General features: G+C 47.0%; 1 protein-coding gene across 6 annotated transcripts in view; it reads right to left on the minus strand.

Moving 5' to 3' along the window:
• LOC106573853 (trafficking kinesin-binding protein 2-like) overlaps nt 1–14,026 on the minus strand; it is a 65,822-nt gene that overhangs the window by 44,653 nt on the left and 7,143 nt on the right. For 2 of the 6 annotated variants that reach the window (XM_082963647.1, XM_082963646.1), the window contains exons 2-3: nt 13,706–13,952; nt 11,661–11,843 (exon numbers count right to left, since the gene is read on the minus strand). In XM_082963647.1, the coding sequence (XP_082819773.1) occupies nt 11,661–11,843; nt 13,706–13,760 (238 nt within the window). In that variant the 5' untranslated portion in view covers nt 13,761–13,952. Of the gene's footprint in view, nt 1–7,637; nt 7,816–11,660; nt 11,844–12,273; nt 13,953–14,026 lie in introns of those variants that run through there. The other 4 variants (XM_082963649.1, XM_082963648.1, XM_082963651.1 and 1 more) reach the window with 2 other exon arrangements.

Below are 14,026 nucleotides of genomic sequence, written 5' to 3' on the forward strand. Positions count from 1 at the left end.
ACAACTCCACCAGTTCTATTTATATCACTTAAAGAAACCATATATAAAAATTTTTATCCAAAAATAATGTTTGTTTTTTTATCAATTAGTATAATAAGAGTTTAACCATAATATTTATTCTGTCTTTTCTGGTGGATTAAATTGAAATTGCAACAAACTGTCAATGGCTTGCTTGAAAAATAGCGATATTTTGGAGATTATTTCATTTTCAAATATCCGAAAGTGAGAGGTTGTAATCTGAATAAAGGGAAAAAGGCCATCCTTGAACATGGGGTGAGCCATTCTACCTAATCTGCTGGAGAACCAGTTTGGATTTAAGTATAGCATTCACCCCATTATGCCTCAACTGTCACTTTCACATACAGTGCCTTGCAAAAGTATTCATCCCCCTTGGAGTTTCCTATTTTGTTGCATTCCAACCTGTATTTTAAATGCATTTTTATTTGGATTTCATGTAATGGACATACACAAAATAGTCCAAAATGGTGAAGTGAAAAATAATTTATTTCAAAAAAATAAAAACTGAAAAGTGGTGTGTGCCACTATGAAGCCCCTAAATAAGGTTTGGTGCAACCAATTACCTTCAGAAGTCACATAATTAGTTAAAGTTAAATATAGTCCACCTGTGTGCAATCTAAGTGTCACATGATCTCAGTATATAAAAATAAATATATATATATATAATATATATATATATATATATATATATATATATATATATAATATATATAATAATAATATATATAATAATAATAATAAATATAATAATAATACTAAATATAATAATAATAAATATCTATCTATCTATCTATCTATCTGTTCTGGAAGGCCCCAGAGTCTGCCACACCACTAAGCAAGGGGCACCATGAAGACCAAGGATCTCTCCAAACAGGTCAGGGACAAAGTTGTGGAGAAGTACAGATCAGGGTTGGGTTATAAAAAAATATCCGAAACTTTGAACATCCCACAGAGCACCATCAAATCCATTATTAAAAAAATTGAAAGAATATGGCACCACAACAAACCTGCCAAGAGAGGGCCACTCACCAAAACTCACGGACCAGGCAAGGAGGGCATTAATTACAGAGGCAACAAAGAGACCAAAGATAACCCTGAAGGAGCTGCAGAGCTCCACAGCGGAGATTGGAGTGTCTGTCCATAGGACCACTTTAAGCCGTACACTCCACAGAGCTGGGCTTCACGGAAGAGTGGCCAGAAAAAAGCCATTGCTTAAAGAAAAAAATAAGCTATAAAGAAAAAAATAAGCTAACACGTTTGGTGTTCGCCAACAGGCATATGGGAGACTCCCCAAACATATGGAAGAAGGCACCCTGGTCAGATGAGACTAAAATTGAGCTTTTTGGCCATCAAGGAAAACACTGTCTGGCGCGAACCCAACACCTCCCATCACCCCTGGGATGTTTTTCCATCGGCAGGGACTGGGAAACTGGTCAGAATTGAAGGAATGATGGATGGCGCTAAATACAGGGACATTTTTGAGGGAAACCTGTTTCAGTCTTCCAGAGAGTTGAGACTGGGACGGAGGTTCACCTTCCAGCAGGACAATGACCCTAAGCATACTGCTAAAGCAACACTCAAGTGGTTTAAGGGGAAACATATAAATGTCTTGGAATGGCCTAGTCAAAGTCAAAGACCTCAATCCAATTGAGAAACTGTCATATGACTTAAAGATTGCTGTACACCAGCGGAACCCATCCAACTTGAAGGAGCTGAAGCAGTTTTGCCTTGAATAATGGGCAACAATCCCAGTGGCTAGATGTGCCATGCTCATAGAGACATACCCCAAGAGACTTGCAGCTGTAATTGCTGCAAAAGGTGGCTCTACAAAGTATTGACTTTGAGGGGGTGAAAACTTGAAACTTGAGTGCATAACTATTGTCTTTTTGTCTTATTTCTTGTTTGTTTCACAAGAAAATATATTTTGCATCTTCAAAGTGGTAGACATGTTGTGTAAATCAAATGATACAACAACGGGATTGGACCCTCTCGCTTCACCTCTTCCTCTCTGACTAAGGTTTCTGTTTCAGAAACACTTCCTGTCTAGAGTTCAAGGGTTAAGGTTAGGGGGTCATCAGTCATCACCAGGTTATGTAAACAAAACTGGTTATCCTTAGCTTTGAAAAAACATACCATAGAGTCATTTCTTAATTCAAAATCATAATGGTTTATTATTTATTCATAATCTATTTTCATATTCATATTCAAAAGCTATGCAGTAGAGGGGAATGAGAGAGCGTGGGAGATTAGGACCTCTGATCTAGGCTCGTCTTCATATCTAGTCTTCAGCGTTACAAGCCTCTGATCTAGGCCAGTCTTCAGAGTGACATACTGGTATTAGTGCTGAATCCTATAAACCAACCCCACATGTGATTTAGTACTACTCTGTCAGCAGTCAAGACTGGGATAGGCCTATAGATCACCCACGGATGACAAAAGCACAATTCTGATTCTCCCATTACTACGGAGCGATATTAGTGCAGCAGTGTGTGCTCGGGCTTTGATCCTTGAGGAGGAGTGAACGAGTGCACACTTGTCATAAATTGTCCTTATGATTAACCTCTCTTGGGTAGGGGGCAGTATTTTGACGTCCGGATGAAAAGCGTGCCCGTAGTAAACTGCCTGCTACTCAGGCCCAGAAGGTAGGATATGCATATTATTAGTAGATTTGGATAGAAAACACTATGAAGTTTCTAAAACTGTTTAAATGATGTCTGTGAGTATAACAGAACTCATATGGCAGGCAAAAACCTGAGAAAAAAATCCAACCAGGAAGTGTGGAAATCTGAGGTTTGTAGTTTTTCATGTGATTCCCTATCCAATATACAGTGTCTGTGGGGTCATTTTGCACTGCCTAAGGCTTCCACTAGATGTCAATCATCTTTAGAATGTTGTTTCATGCTTCTACTGTGAATGGGGAGAGAATAAGAGCATATGGAGTCAGATGACTGAGAAAATGACATGAGCTCAATCGCGCGCACTCCCGTGAGAGTTAGGTGTGTTCCTTTTAATTTCTGAAGACAAAGGAATCGTCCGGTTGGAATATTCTGGAAGATTTATGATAAAAACATCCTAAAGATTGATTCTATACATCGTTTGACATGTTTCTACGAACTGTAATATAACTTTTTTGACCTTTCGTCTGAACTTACTGCGCGAGCACAGTGCATTTGGATTACTCGACTGAATGCGCGAACAAAATGGAGGTATTTGGACATAAAGATTAACTTTATCGAACAAAACAAACATTTATTGTAGAACTGAGATTCCTGGGAGTGCATTCCGATGAAGATCAAAAGGTAAGTGAATATGTATAATGTTATTTGTGACTTCTGTTGACTCCAAAATGGCGGGTATCTGTGTGGCTTCTTTTGGTGTCTGAGCGCTGTACTCAGATTATTGCAAAGTTTGCTTTCGCCGTAAAGCTTTTTTGAAATCTGACACAGCGGTTGCATTAAGGAGAAGTGTATCTATAATTCTTTAAATAACAGTTGTATATTTTATCAACGTTTATGATGAGTATTTCTGTAAATTGATGTGCTCATTCACCAGAAGTTTTGGGAGGCAAAACATTTCTGAACATTACACACCAATATAAAAAGGGGCTTTTGGATACAAATATGAACTTTATCAAGCAAAACATACATGTATTGTGTAACATGAAGTCCTATGAGTACCATCTGATGAAGATCATCAAAGGTTAGTGATTAATTTTAGCTGTATTTCTGGTTTTTGTGATGCCTCTCCTTGCTTGGAAAATGGCTGTGTGGTTTTTCTTGTCTAGGCGCTGTCCTAACATAATCTAATGTTATGCTTTCGCCGTAAAGCCTTTTTGAAATCGGACACTGTGGTTGGATTAACGAGAAGTGTATCTTTAAAATGGGATATAATAGTTATACGTTTGAGAAATTTGAATTATGAGATTTGTTGTTGTTTTGAATTTGGTGCCCTGCTATTTCACTGGCTGTTGGCGAGTGTGTCCCATATACCCCAGAGAGGTTTTAATATGCTGTGAATAAAACACAGCAAACTCCTTGGGGTTGGGGTTTTTAAATATCACAGGGAGGGGAATCAATAGCGGTGTCCAAATATCCATACTTGCGTCCTAAATTGTAGGCCGTTTGAGTATGCGAGAAAATAGTTTAATAGTGTGACATTTCGGAATTCTAGTATACTTTAAAATGCCCGGATGTCATACTCATTTCGACTAGGACAACAGCTGATCAATTAGACATTGGGCTGCGCTACCGAAATCAACGAATAGCGGGAAACAACGCAATCGCGCATGACGCGTTCTCAGTATGCGAAAATATTCCGTTTTATAGTATGTGAATTTTATCAAATAAAGTATGCTTTATGCCAGAATGTTATACTGATTTCGGCTTTTCATCTAGTAGAATTCGCTGCACACTTTACAGGAATTTCGCAGCCAGTGCCTTAGAGTTTTGATAGCTAGAGCTCTTCAAATTAACAACTTAGAATATGGCAAATAGCTCAGCTTCTGCAGTGGAGTCCAAATATAAATAATTTAAGGAGAACAAAAACTATCATGACTATTTCGACGTAACGTTACAACAGATCTGCAGCATGCGGTGACTTTATCTAGCTAGTTACGTGATTCAGTAGGACTACACGTTATAACTGTTCAACAGTAACGTTGGCAACAGAGTGACTTGCTTGCTGTTGAGCGACAATGTCATATCATTACTCTAGCTAGCTACTTGTAAAAATCAGGACTTGTGTTCAAACTGTTACAGGGTCTGATGAAAATACCAGGCATTTCATTCAGTGGTGAACACCGCAGGAGAAATGCCGCAAAAAAAGGTTGAGTAAGTCATGAGGCCATAGTTGGCTCTCTTGCCACCGCACTAAGCACTGCCACTAGCTATAGCGAGTTAGTAACGCGGTAGCCTGCACTCCTATTTTCCACAGCGGTGCTGGTCCCAACACTTCTCTGTCTCCTGATTTGTCACGTCGGTTTATCTGTGTTAAACTGATTGTAAAGTGCATGCTATGCATTAGTTTCTACCTGAACGGTTACAGTCTGAATATGTCTAGCTAGCTAGACTGGTAAATGTTTACTTTCAACATTCAAAAATGCACTTGCACATCGGAGCTCTCTTGTTGCAGGTGCAAGGTAACAATAAGTTGAAAGAAAAACAATTAACTAGCAAGAGCAGTGAGCAGGTATCACTTCGCCAGAGCTTTCTGCTTTACTAAACTAAATAAACCTGATTTGGTATTATAATAATAATGTAATGACCTGACTAGATCATGAAGGAACAATTGTCCAGACAGAGGATGGAGTTAACGAATGGACGGTTTATTAACCCAACTTAACACAGGCTACTGTTTGGCCGTAGCCCACGCCAAATAAAATGAAAGGTACACTACAAACCAACCGTGACCTTCTCTTGTGAAGCCCAGACGTAAGAGAGAGAACAATGGCTAAACCCGGTCTTAACTTCCAATGCTCCATCCCTCTGCCCAACCCCCCTTCACGCCACTCCGCCATCCACCAGGCTGCCCAGTATCAGAACATTCCAGGCAATCCCGTGATTGGCAGATAGCAGGTTGATTGGCATAACCCCGCGAACAAGTACGACACAACCCACTAGTAGCCTAACACATAACCCACAACTGTCTGTGCGGGTCGCTACAATAATAATAATAATAATAATAATAATAATAATAAGACAACATTTTTATAGCGCTTTTCATAATCAAACAATCTCATGAGTAGCCTAGCTGGTTGGCTAGGTCAACCAATAGAGGCCAAGTCTGAGAGGGACAGTTGATAGCTTGATCAGAGGAGATGACCAGGGAGATGGTTGATGAAGATGGAGTCCGGTAATGATCTTGTAGAGGGCTAGCTACTTTGGGAACCAGCGGTTTCTGCCGTGGCTTACTACATACTTCTTACCGAACAGTACATGCTAAATAGTAAGTAGTACGATTAGAACAAAGTATGCCTTTTAAGTAAGTAGTAGGCAAGCCAGAGTCTGAACACGGACAGTTTAGTCGCTGGGTTTCTAAGTGACAAGACGTTGGATGGATGCCAACAACCTTTGATACTGACATGTCACTTGATCATGCTGCCTGTAAAAGCTAACTAGGCCTAGTCTATATCAAAACGTCTATATCAGAACAATCACTCCATTCCAATCCACACCCCCTTCGTCTCTGGAGGGTACCATTCAGTGGGGTAAGGGGCACCGGATTGAGACTCATTAAAATATGACATGCCATTTCTGTCTGTCTGGCTGCCGCGGGGTCTAATAACTGCATGGCGGTCTTCATTTATCCTCGGGGAGAAGTGGAGCAAGTTTCCCACTGGCCCTTATCTGAACGGGAGCTTACCGCCCCACTGAACAACCCTCCAGGCAGTACACTTTGTGGGCTGTGCCAAGAGAAACTGTCTGACCCCCTAAATCTTACTGTACCCCTTTACTGTCCCAGTAGGATGCATTGTGTACATGCCAACACACAGTCAACAACACACGCACACCGTCCACACACACACACACACACACACAACCGTCCACACGCAAGCGCATCGTCCACACACGCGCACCGCCCACACACACGCAGTCACTACAACTGCTCCTCTTCTTTCAGAGTCCATAACATCCACAATAACAGCATTTCTGTTGTTCAATGCCCTTCACTGATTTCTCCAAAGACAACAGTGATATGTGATCCGAGTGTATTACATGACAACCAGAGAGAGTACTGGGCCAGCTCTCTGCTACTGCCAGACTGACTGGCACCTGAAAGGGTACTGGGCCAGCTCTCTGCTACTGCCAGACTGACTGGCACCTGAAAGGGTACTGGGCCAGCTCTCTGCTACTGCCAGACTGACTGGCACCTGAAAGGGTACTGGGCCAGCTCTCTGCTACTGCCAGACTGACTGGCACCTGAAGATGACATCACTGCAGTATGGAGCAGATCAGCCTGGGTTCCAGAATGAGTAGTGATGTACTGTTAGCTGCAAGACTGTCTACTTGTAACCACATACCACACGTTTCAATGTAAACAGTTACATGGAGACATTATTTCCTGCCTGCTATGACTCATACACTCTGCTACAAAGTTATGAGTACATCCGCACACACAGACACTCTGCTACAAAGTTATGAGTACATCCGCACACACACAGACACTCTGCTACAAAGTTATGAGTACATCCGCACACACAGACACTCTGCTACAAAGTTATGAGTACATCCGCACACACAGACACTCTGCTACAAAGTTATGAGTACATCCGCACACACAGACACTCTGCTACAAAGTTATGAGTACATCCGCACACACAGACACTCTGCTACAAAGTTATGAGTACATCCGCACACACACAGACACTCTGCTACAAAGTTATGAGTACATCCGCACACACATAAAGACACTCTGCTGCAAAGTTTTACTAACATGCGACACGCACACACAGACTAACTGAACCCTGCAGCTCTATAACCTAGGAGACATCAACATGTTCTGCACTCACACACAGGGACCCGCACGCCCAGCGACCCGCACGCCCAGCGACCCGCACGCCCAGCGACATGCACGCCCAGCGACACGCACGCCCACCATCTAAATCATTTCTTAAGGCTCACCTTCCACAGCAACATTCTCATTGAGAATGTTAAAGACCGGCATGGCCGTTTCACCCTGTACTCTCTCCTCTCTCTCCGTCTGTCTCTCTCCCGCGACGCTGCCTGATCCTGGCTCGACACTCAGCTGCACTTAGAAGACCAGATCAGTGGATTCCTCTGTCCTTGCCAGGGACAGCCGCTGAGGCAACAACAAACACACGTCTCTGTGCCGCTCATATGGAAGAAACATCAAGAAAAAGGGGATGTGGAGAAACATTCACCCGACTATTACACTGAGTTAAACACACAGCTGTTCATATGAGCACGTTCACCCAAGCACACACACACACACACACACACACACACACACACACACACACACACACACACACACACACACACACACACACACACACACACACACACACACACACACACACACACACACACACACACACACACACACACACCTGTCCATCTGCTGCCCTGATCTCATCTAGGGCATAGCCAATCAGAATGAGGAACAGAGAGCGCGTGAGCGAGAGAAGAGAGAGAGCAACAGCACCATTGGCTCAGAGGGACAGGGCCGTCTCATTCCAGTGTGTGTTGTTTGGCAGAGACACTGAAGCAGACACAGAGCTCTTATTAGAATTCTACCCTCTCTACACCATCACTGTCCTGTCAGTCACACTAGATCACCATGTAACACTGTCCTGTCAGTCCCACCATCAACACCATGACTGTCCTGTCAGTCCCACCATCACTGTCCTGTCAGTCCCACCATCAACACCATGACTGCCCTGTCAGTCCCACCATGACTGCCCTGTCAGTCCCACCATCACTGTCCTGTCAGTCCCACCATCAACACCATGACTGTCCTGTCAGTCCCACCATCACTGTCCTGTCAGTCCCACCATCAACACCATGACTGTCCTGTCAGTCCCACCATGACTGCCCTGTCAGTCCCACCATCACTGTCCTGTCAGTCCCACCATCAACACCATGACTGTCCTGTCAGTCCCACCATGACTGCCCTGTCAGTCCCACCATCACTGTCCTGTCAGTCCCACCATCAACACCATGACTGTCCTGTCAGTCCCACCATGACTGCCCTGTCAGTCCCACCATCACTGTCCTGTCAGTCCCACCATCAACACCATGACTGTCCTGTCAGTCCCACCATCACTGCCCTGTCAGTCCCACCATCAACACCATGACTGCCCTGTCAGTCCCACCATCAACACCATGACTGCCCTGTCAGTCCCACCATGACTGCCCTGTCAGTCCCACCATGACTGCCCTGTCAGTCCCACCATGACTGCCCTGTCAGTCCCACCATGACTGCCCTGTCAGTCCCACCATGACTGCCCTGTCAGTCCCACCATGACTGCCCTGTCAGTCCCACCATGACTGCCCTGTCAGTCCCACCATGACTGCCCTGTCAGTCCCACCATGACTGCCCTGTCAGTCCCAGCATGACTGCCCTGTCAGTCCCACCATGACTGCCCTGTCAGTCCCACCATGACTGCCCTGTCAGTCCCACCATGACTGCCCTGTCAGTCCCACCATGACTGTCCTGTCAGTCCCACCATGACTGCCCTGTCAGTCCCACCATGACTGCCCTGTCAGTCCCACCAGATCATAGAACACTGTCCTGTCAGTCCCACCATGACTGTCCTGTCAGTCCCATCATGACTGTCCTGTCAGTCCCACCATGACTGTCCTGTCAGTCCCACCATGACTGTCCTGTCAGTCCCACCATGACTGTCCTGTCAGTCCCACCATGACTGCCCTGTCAGTCCCACCATGACTGCTCTGTCAGTCCCACCATGACTGTCCTGTCAGTCCCACCATGACTGTCCTGTCAGTCCCACCAGATCATAGAACACTGCTCTGCCAGTCCCACCATGACTGCCCTGTCAGTCTCACCATGACTGCCCTGTCAGTCCCACCATGACTGTCCTGTCAGTCCCACCATGACTGTCCTGTCAGTCCCACCATGACTGCCCTGTCAGTCCCACCATGACTGCTCTGTCAGTCCCACCATGACTGTCCTGTCAGTCCCACCATGACTGTCCTGTCAGTCCCACCAGATCATAGAACACTGCTCTGCCAGTCCCACCATGACTGCCCTGTCAGTCTCACCATGACTGCCCTGTCAGTCCCACCATGACTGCTCTGTCAGTCCCACCATGACTGTCCTGTCAGTCCCACCATGACTGTCCTGTCAGTCCCACCAGATCATAGAACACTGCTCTGCCAGTCACACCAATGAATACACAACAGGAAGTGATGAGCGCAAGGTACTTTTACCACGGATACAAAACACTGATTCCACCTCTTCCCTGTAACTAGAAAGTCACACAGGATTCCTATTCTTTCTCGTATGTTAATAACATACAACCACTAGACTTGGGCGGTATCCAGATGTTCATACCGTTCTTCTGCCATCCCAGGATTTACAGTATTACCAGCATAGAACACAAGACGCATAGACGCTTTTAGCTAAATGCACAAACCAATTCGAAAGACAGGCAAATTCAGCTCGTAAAGTTATAGGCAAATTCAGCTTGTAAAGTTATAGAAGTACAGCTAGTAGCCATTTTCGGTGCGAGTGGACATTGAAAAGCTAAATTAAACGAGAGAAATGAACAAAGCTGTGATGCATGCTTGTCTGAAGGAAGAGCAGCCTGTGTACATGGAGCAGAGGGGAGAAGGAAGAGCAGCCTGTGTACATGGAGCAGAGGGGAGAAGGAAGAGCAGCCTGTGTACATGGAGCAGAGAAGGAAGAGCAGCCTGTGTACATGGAGCAGAGAAGGAAGAGCAGCCTGTGTACATGGAGCAGAGGGGAGAAGGAAGAGCAGCCTGTGTACATGGAGCAGAGGGGAGAAGGAAGAGCAGCCTGTGTACATGGAGCAGAGGGGAGAAGGAAGAGCAGCCTGTGTACATGGAGCAGAGGGGGAGAAGGAAGAGCAGCCTGTGTACATGGAGCAGAGGGGAGAAGGAAGAGCAGCCTGTGTACATGGAGCAGAGAAGGAAGAGCAGCCTGTGTACATGGAGCAGAGAAGGAAGAGCAGCCTGTGTACATGGAGCAGAGGGGAGAAGGAAGAGCAGCCTGTGTACATGGAGCAGAGGGGAGAAGGAAGAGCAGCCTGTGTACATGGAGCAGAGGGGAGAAGGAAGAGCAGCCTGTGTACATGGAGCAGAGGGGAGAAGGAAGAGCAGCCTGTGTACATGGAGCAGAGGGGAGAAGGAAGAGCAGCCTGTGTACATGGAGCAGAGGGGAGAAGGAAGAGCAGCCTGTGTACATGGAGCAGAGGGGAGAAGGAAGAGCAGCCTGTGTACATGGAGCAGAGGGGAGAAGGAAGAGCAGCCTGTGTACATGGAGCAGAGGGGAGAAGGAAGAGCAGCCTGTGTACATGGAGCAGAGGGGAGAAGAACAGAGGATAAAAAAACACTAGTGGGGAAACAAAGTGGCAGCTGTACAGATACCTTATCTAGAGCTCTGACTTCTCAAACACGTCAAAAAGCCAAAACCATGTCTCCTTATTAATTCAGACACTTACTCAGCTAACTAACAAGTAACCAAATACCCAGCTGTAGAGTATAGCACATCTTAGACAGTTACAAGATATCTGATGGCAAACACTTAGTAGTGAAATGCATACAACTAACTTCATCACCTCAGGAGCATCACACAACACTATGGACTCACCAGCTGTGTCCTGTTGTGCTCTTTACAACCAACACCTGACTGGCTGCTGATCTGAGGAACTACAGTAAGATTCATCATTTTAAATGATGTGACAGGAGAAATGAAGAACAGAATCTTCTTTATCTCCTAACGTATCGCACCAGTTGACTGCAGGTATTTATGTACATTTGCTACAACATATTAAAATGAATTGAAAAACTTCAAATAAATAGTTTCAACGGTATTGACGGTATATGAAAACCATCGCGTGGGTATTTCCAAATAACCCGGTATACGGTATACCTCCCAACCTGAACAACCACACACTGACTCACACGGCGGTGACTCACTCATGTATGTGAAGGTATCCTCGGCCAGCATGGGGGAGATGGTGGTGGGGCAGGGCTCCTCTTCAGGGGAGCAGATGGGAGAGATCACCCAGTCCTGGCTGTCATACAGGTACAGAGACTCTGACCCCTGGGAGCCCATCGACCCCCCTCCACCACACTGCTTACTGCTGCTACTGGTGTCATCTGGGGAAGAGCATTCAGAGACAGAACCAAATATTGCCATCATCCATGCAACAAAATAGTGGGTGCAGTACTAATACAGTAACTATTACAGTGAATCTACACATCGCCCCCTATAGATTAAACCAACTCAGTGCTGAAACTGATTTCTGTAACGCTGCCTTAGACACCATCCGTCTGAGCGAAGACTGAGTGCTGGGTTGAGAGTGGGGATGAGTGTGTGTGTCATGAATGTGTATGTATGGCAGGGAGTGTGTGTGTGTGTGTTCCCGTGGCGGTGCATAACACAATGTCTTCCGGTTCAGTGTTATGTGGTTTAGTGGGCTGGGCTAACTATAGCAGAAGACTCAAGTCCTCACAACTGTGTAGACAGACAGGAAAACAGACACACACACACACACACACACACACACACACACACACACACACACACCTTGAAGGGTGTGTGGTTGCAGTTTTTCTCAGGAGAGCCAAGTCAGGCATGCAAGGCTCCCTTCTCCTGTCCTGAAGTCTCCTGTCCTCTCTCCATCTCCTGTCCTGCAGTCTCCATCTCCTGTCCTGCAGTCTCCATCTCCTGTCCTGCAGTCTCCATCTCCTGTCCTGCAGTCTCCATCTCCTGTCCTGCAGTCTCCTGTCCTCCAGCCATCTCCCTCCTGTCCTGCAGTCTCCTGTCCTCTCTCCATCTCCTGTCCTGCAGTCTCCTGTCCTCCAGCCATCTCCCTCCTGTCCATCTCCCCCCTATCCTGCAGTCTCCTGTCCTCCAGCCATCTCCCTCCTGTCCATCTCCCCCCTATCCTGCAGTCTCCTGTCCTCCAGCCATCTCCCTCCTGTCCATCTCCCCCCTATCCTGCAGTCTCCTGTCCTCCAGCCATCTCCCTCCTGTCCATCTCCCCCCTATCCTGTAGTCTCCTGTCCTCCAGCCATCTCCCTCCTGTCCTGCAGTCTCCTGTCCATCTCCCCCCTATCCTGCAGTCTCCTGTCCTCCAGCCATCTCCCTCCTGTCCTGCAGTCTCCTGTCCATCTCCCCCCTATCCTGCAGTCTCCTGTCCTCCAGCCATCTCCCTCCTGTCCTGCAGTCTCCTGTCCATCTCCCCCCTATCCTGCAGTCTCCTGTCCTCCAGCCATCTCCCTCCTGTCCTGCAGTCTCCTGTCCATCTCCCCCCTATCCTGCAGTCTCCTGTCCATCTCCCCCCTATCCTGCAGTCTCCTGTCCTCCAGCCATCTCCCTCCTGTCCTGCAGTCTCCTGTCCATCTCCCCCCTATCCTGCAGTCTCCTGTCCTCCAGCCATCTCCCTCCTGTCCTGCAGTCTCCTGTCCATCTCCCCCCTATCCTGCAGTCTCCTGTCCTCCAGCCATCTCCCTCCTGTCCTGCAGTCTCCTGTCCATCTCCCCCCTATCCTGCAGTCTCCTGTCCATCTCCCCCCTATCCTGCAGTCTCCTGTCCTCCAGCCATCTCCCTCCTGTCCTGCAGTCTCCTGTCCATCTCCCCCCTATCCTGCAGTCTCCTGTCCATCTCCCCCCTATCCTGCAGTCTCCTGTCCTCCAGCCATCTCCCTCCTGTCCTGCAGTCTCCTGTCCATCTCCCCCCTATCCTGCAGTCTCCTGTCCTCCAGCCATCTCCCTCCTGTCCTGCAGTCTCCTGTCCATCTCCCCCCTATCCTGCAGTCTCCTGTCCTCCAGCCATCTCCCCCCTATCCTGCAGTCTCCTGTCCTCCAGCCATCTCCCCCCTATCCTGCAGTCTCCTGTCCATCTCCCCCCTATCCTGCAATCTCGTGCCCTCTCTCCTCAGTGTGTACTTCCCCCTGCTCTCCTCCTGTTTACCTCTCTCCTCCTCCACTCTTCTCCCCCCTTCCTCTTCACTCACCAGTCTCTGTGCTTCCGCCCTTCTTCTCCACGCCACGGGGTTTCACCTCAAACATCTCTCCTGTTCGTCTGCTCGCCGTGTGGGCGGAGCCTCCACCGCTCTCACACACACCGCTGGACAGGAAGAAGAAGGGAGCGCCACTGTGACATCACATCCTGCCTCCTCCTGAGGCAGGCAGGTGTCCAGGAGCCTGGAGGACAGTGGTGTCAGACACACAGTCTCCACTACTGGCCTCTGAACCCTAACCCTTAGCAGAAACAAAAGAAGCAGACCAGCAAAGTGTTCAGTAGGGAGAAACGTTTTGGAACAGAGTGAAACAGA

The sequence above is a fragment of the Salmo salar genome, chromosome 17 (genome assembly GCF_965601325.2).
Source record: "Salmo salar chromosome 17, fSalSal1, whole genome shotgun sequence".
Lineage (NCBI taxonomy): Eukaryota > Metazoa > Chordata > Actinopteri > Salmoniformes > Salmonidae > Salmo > Salmo salar.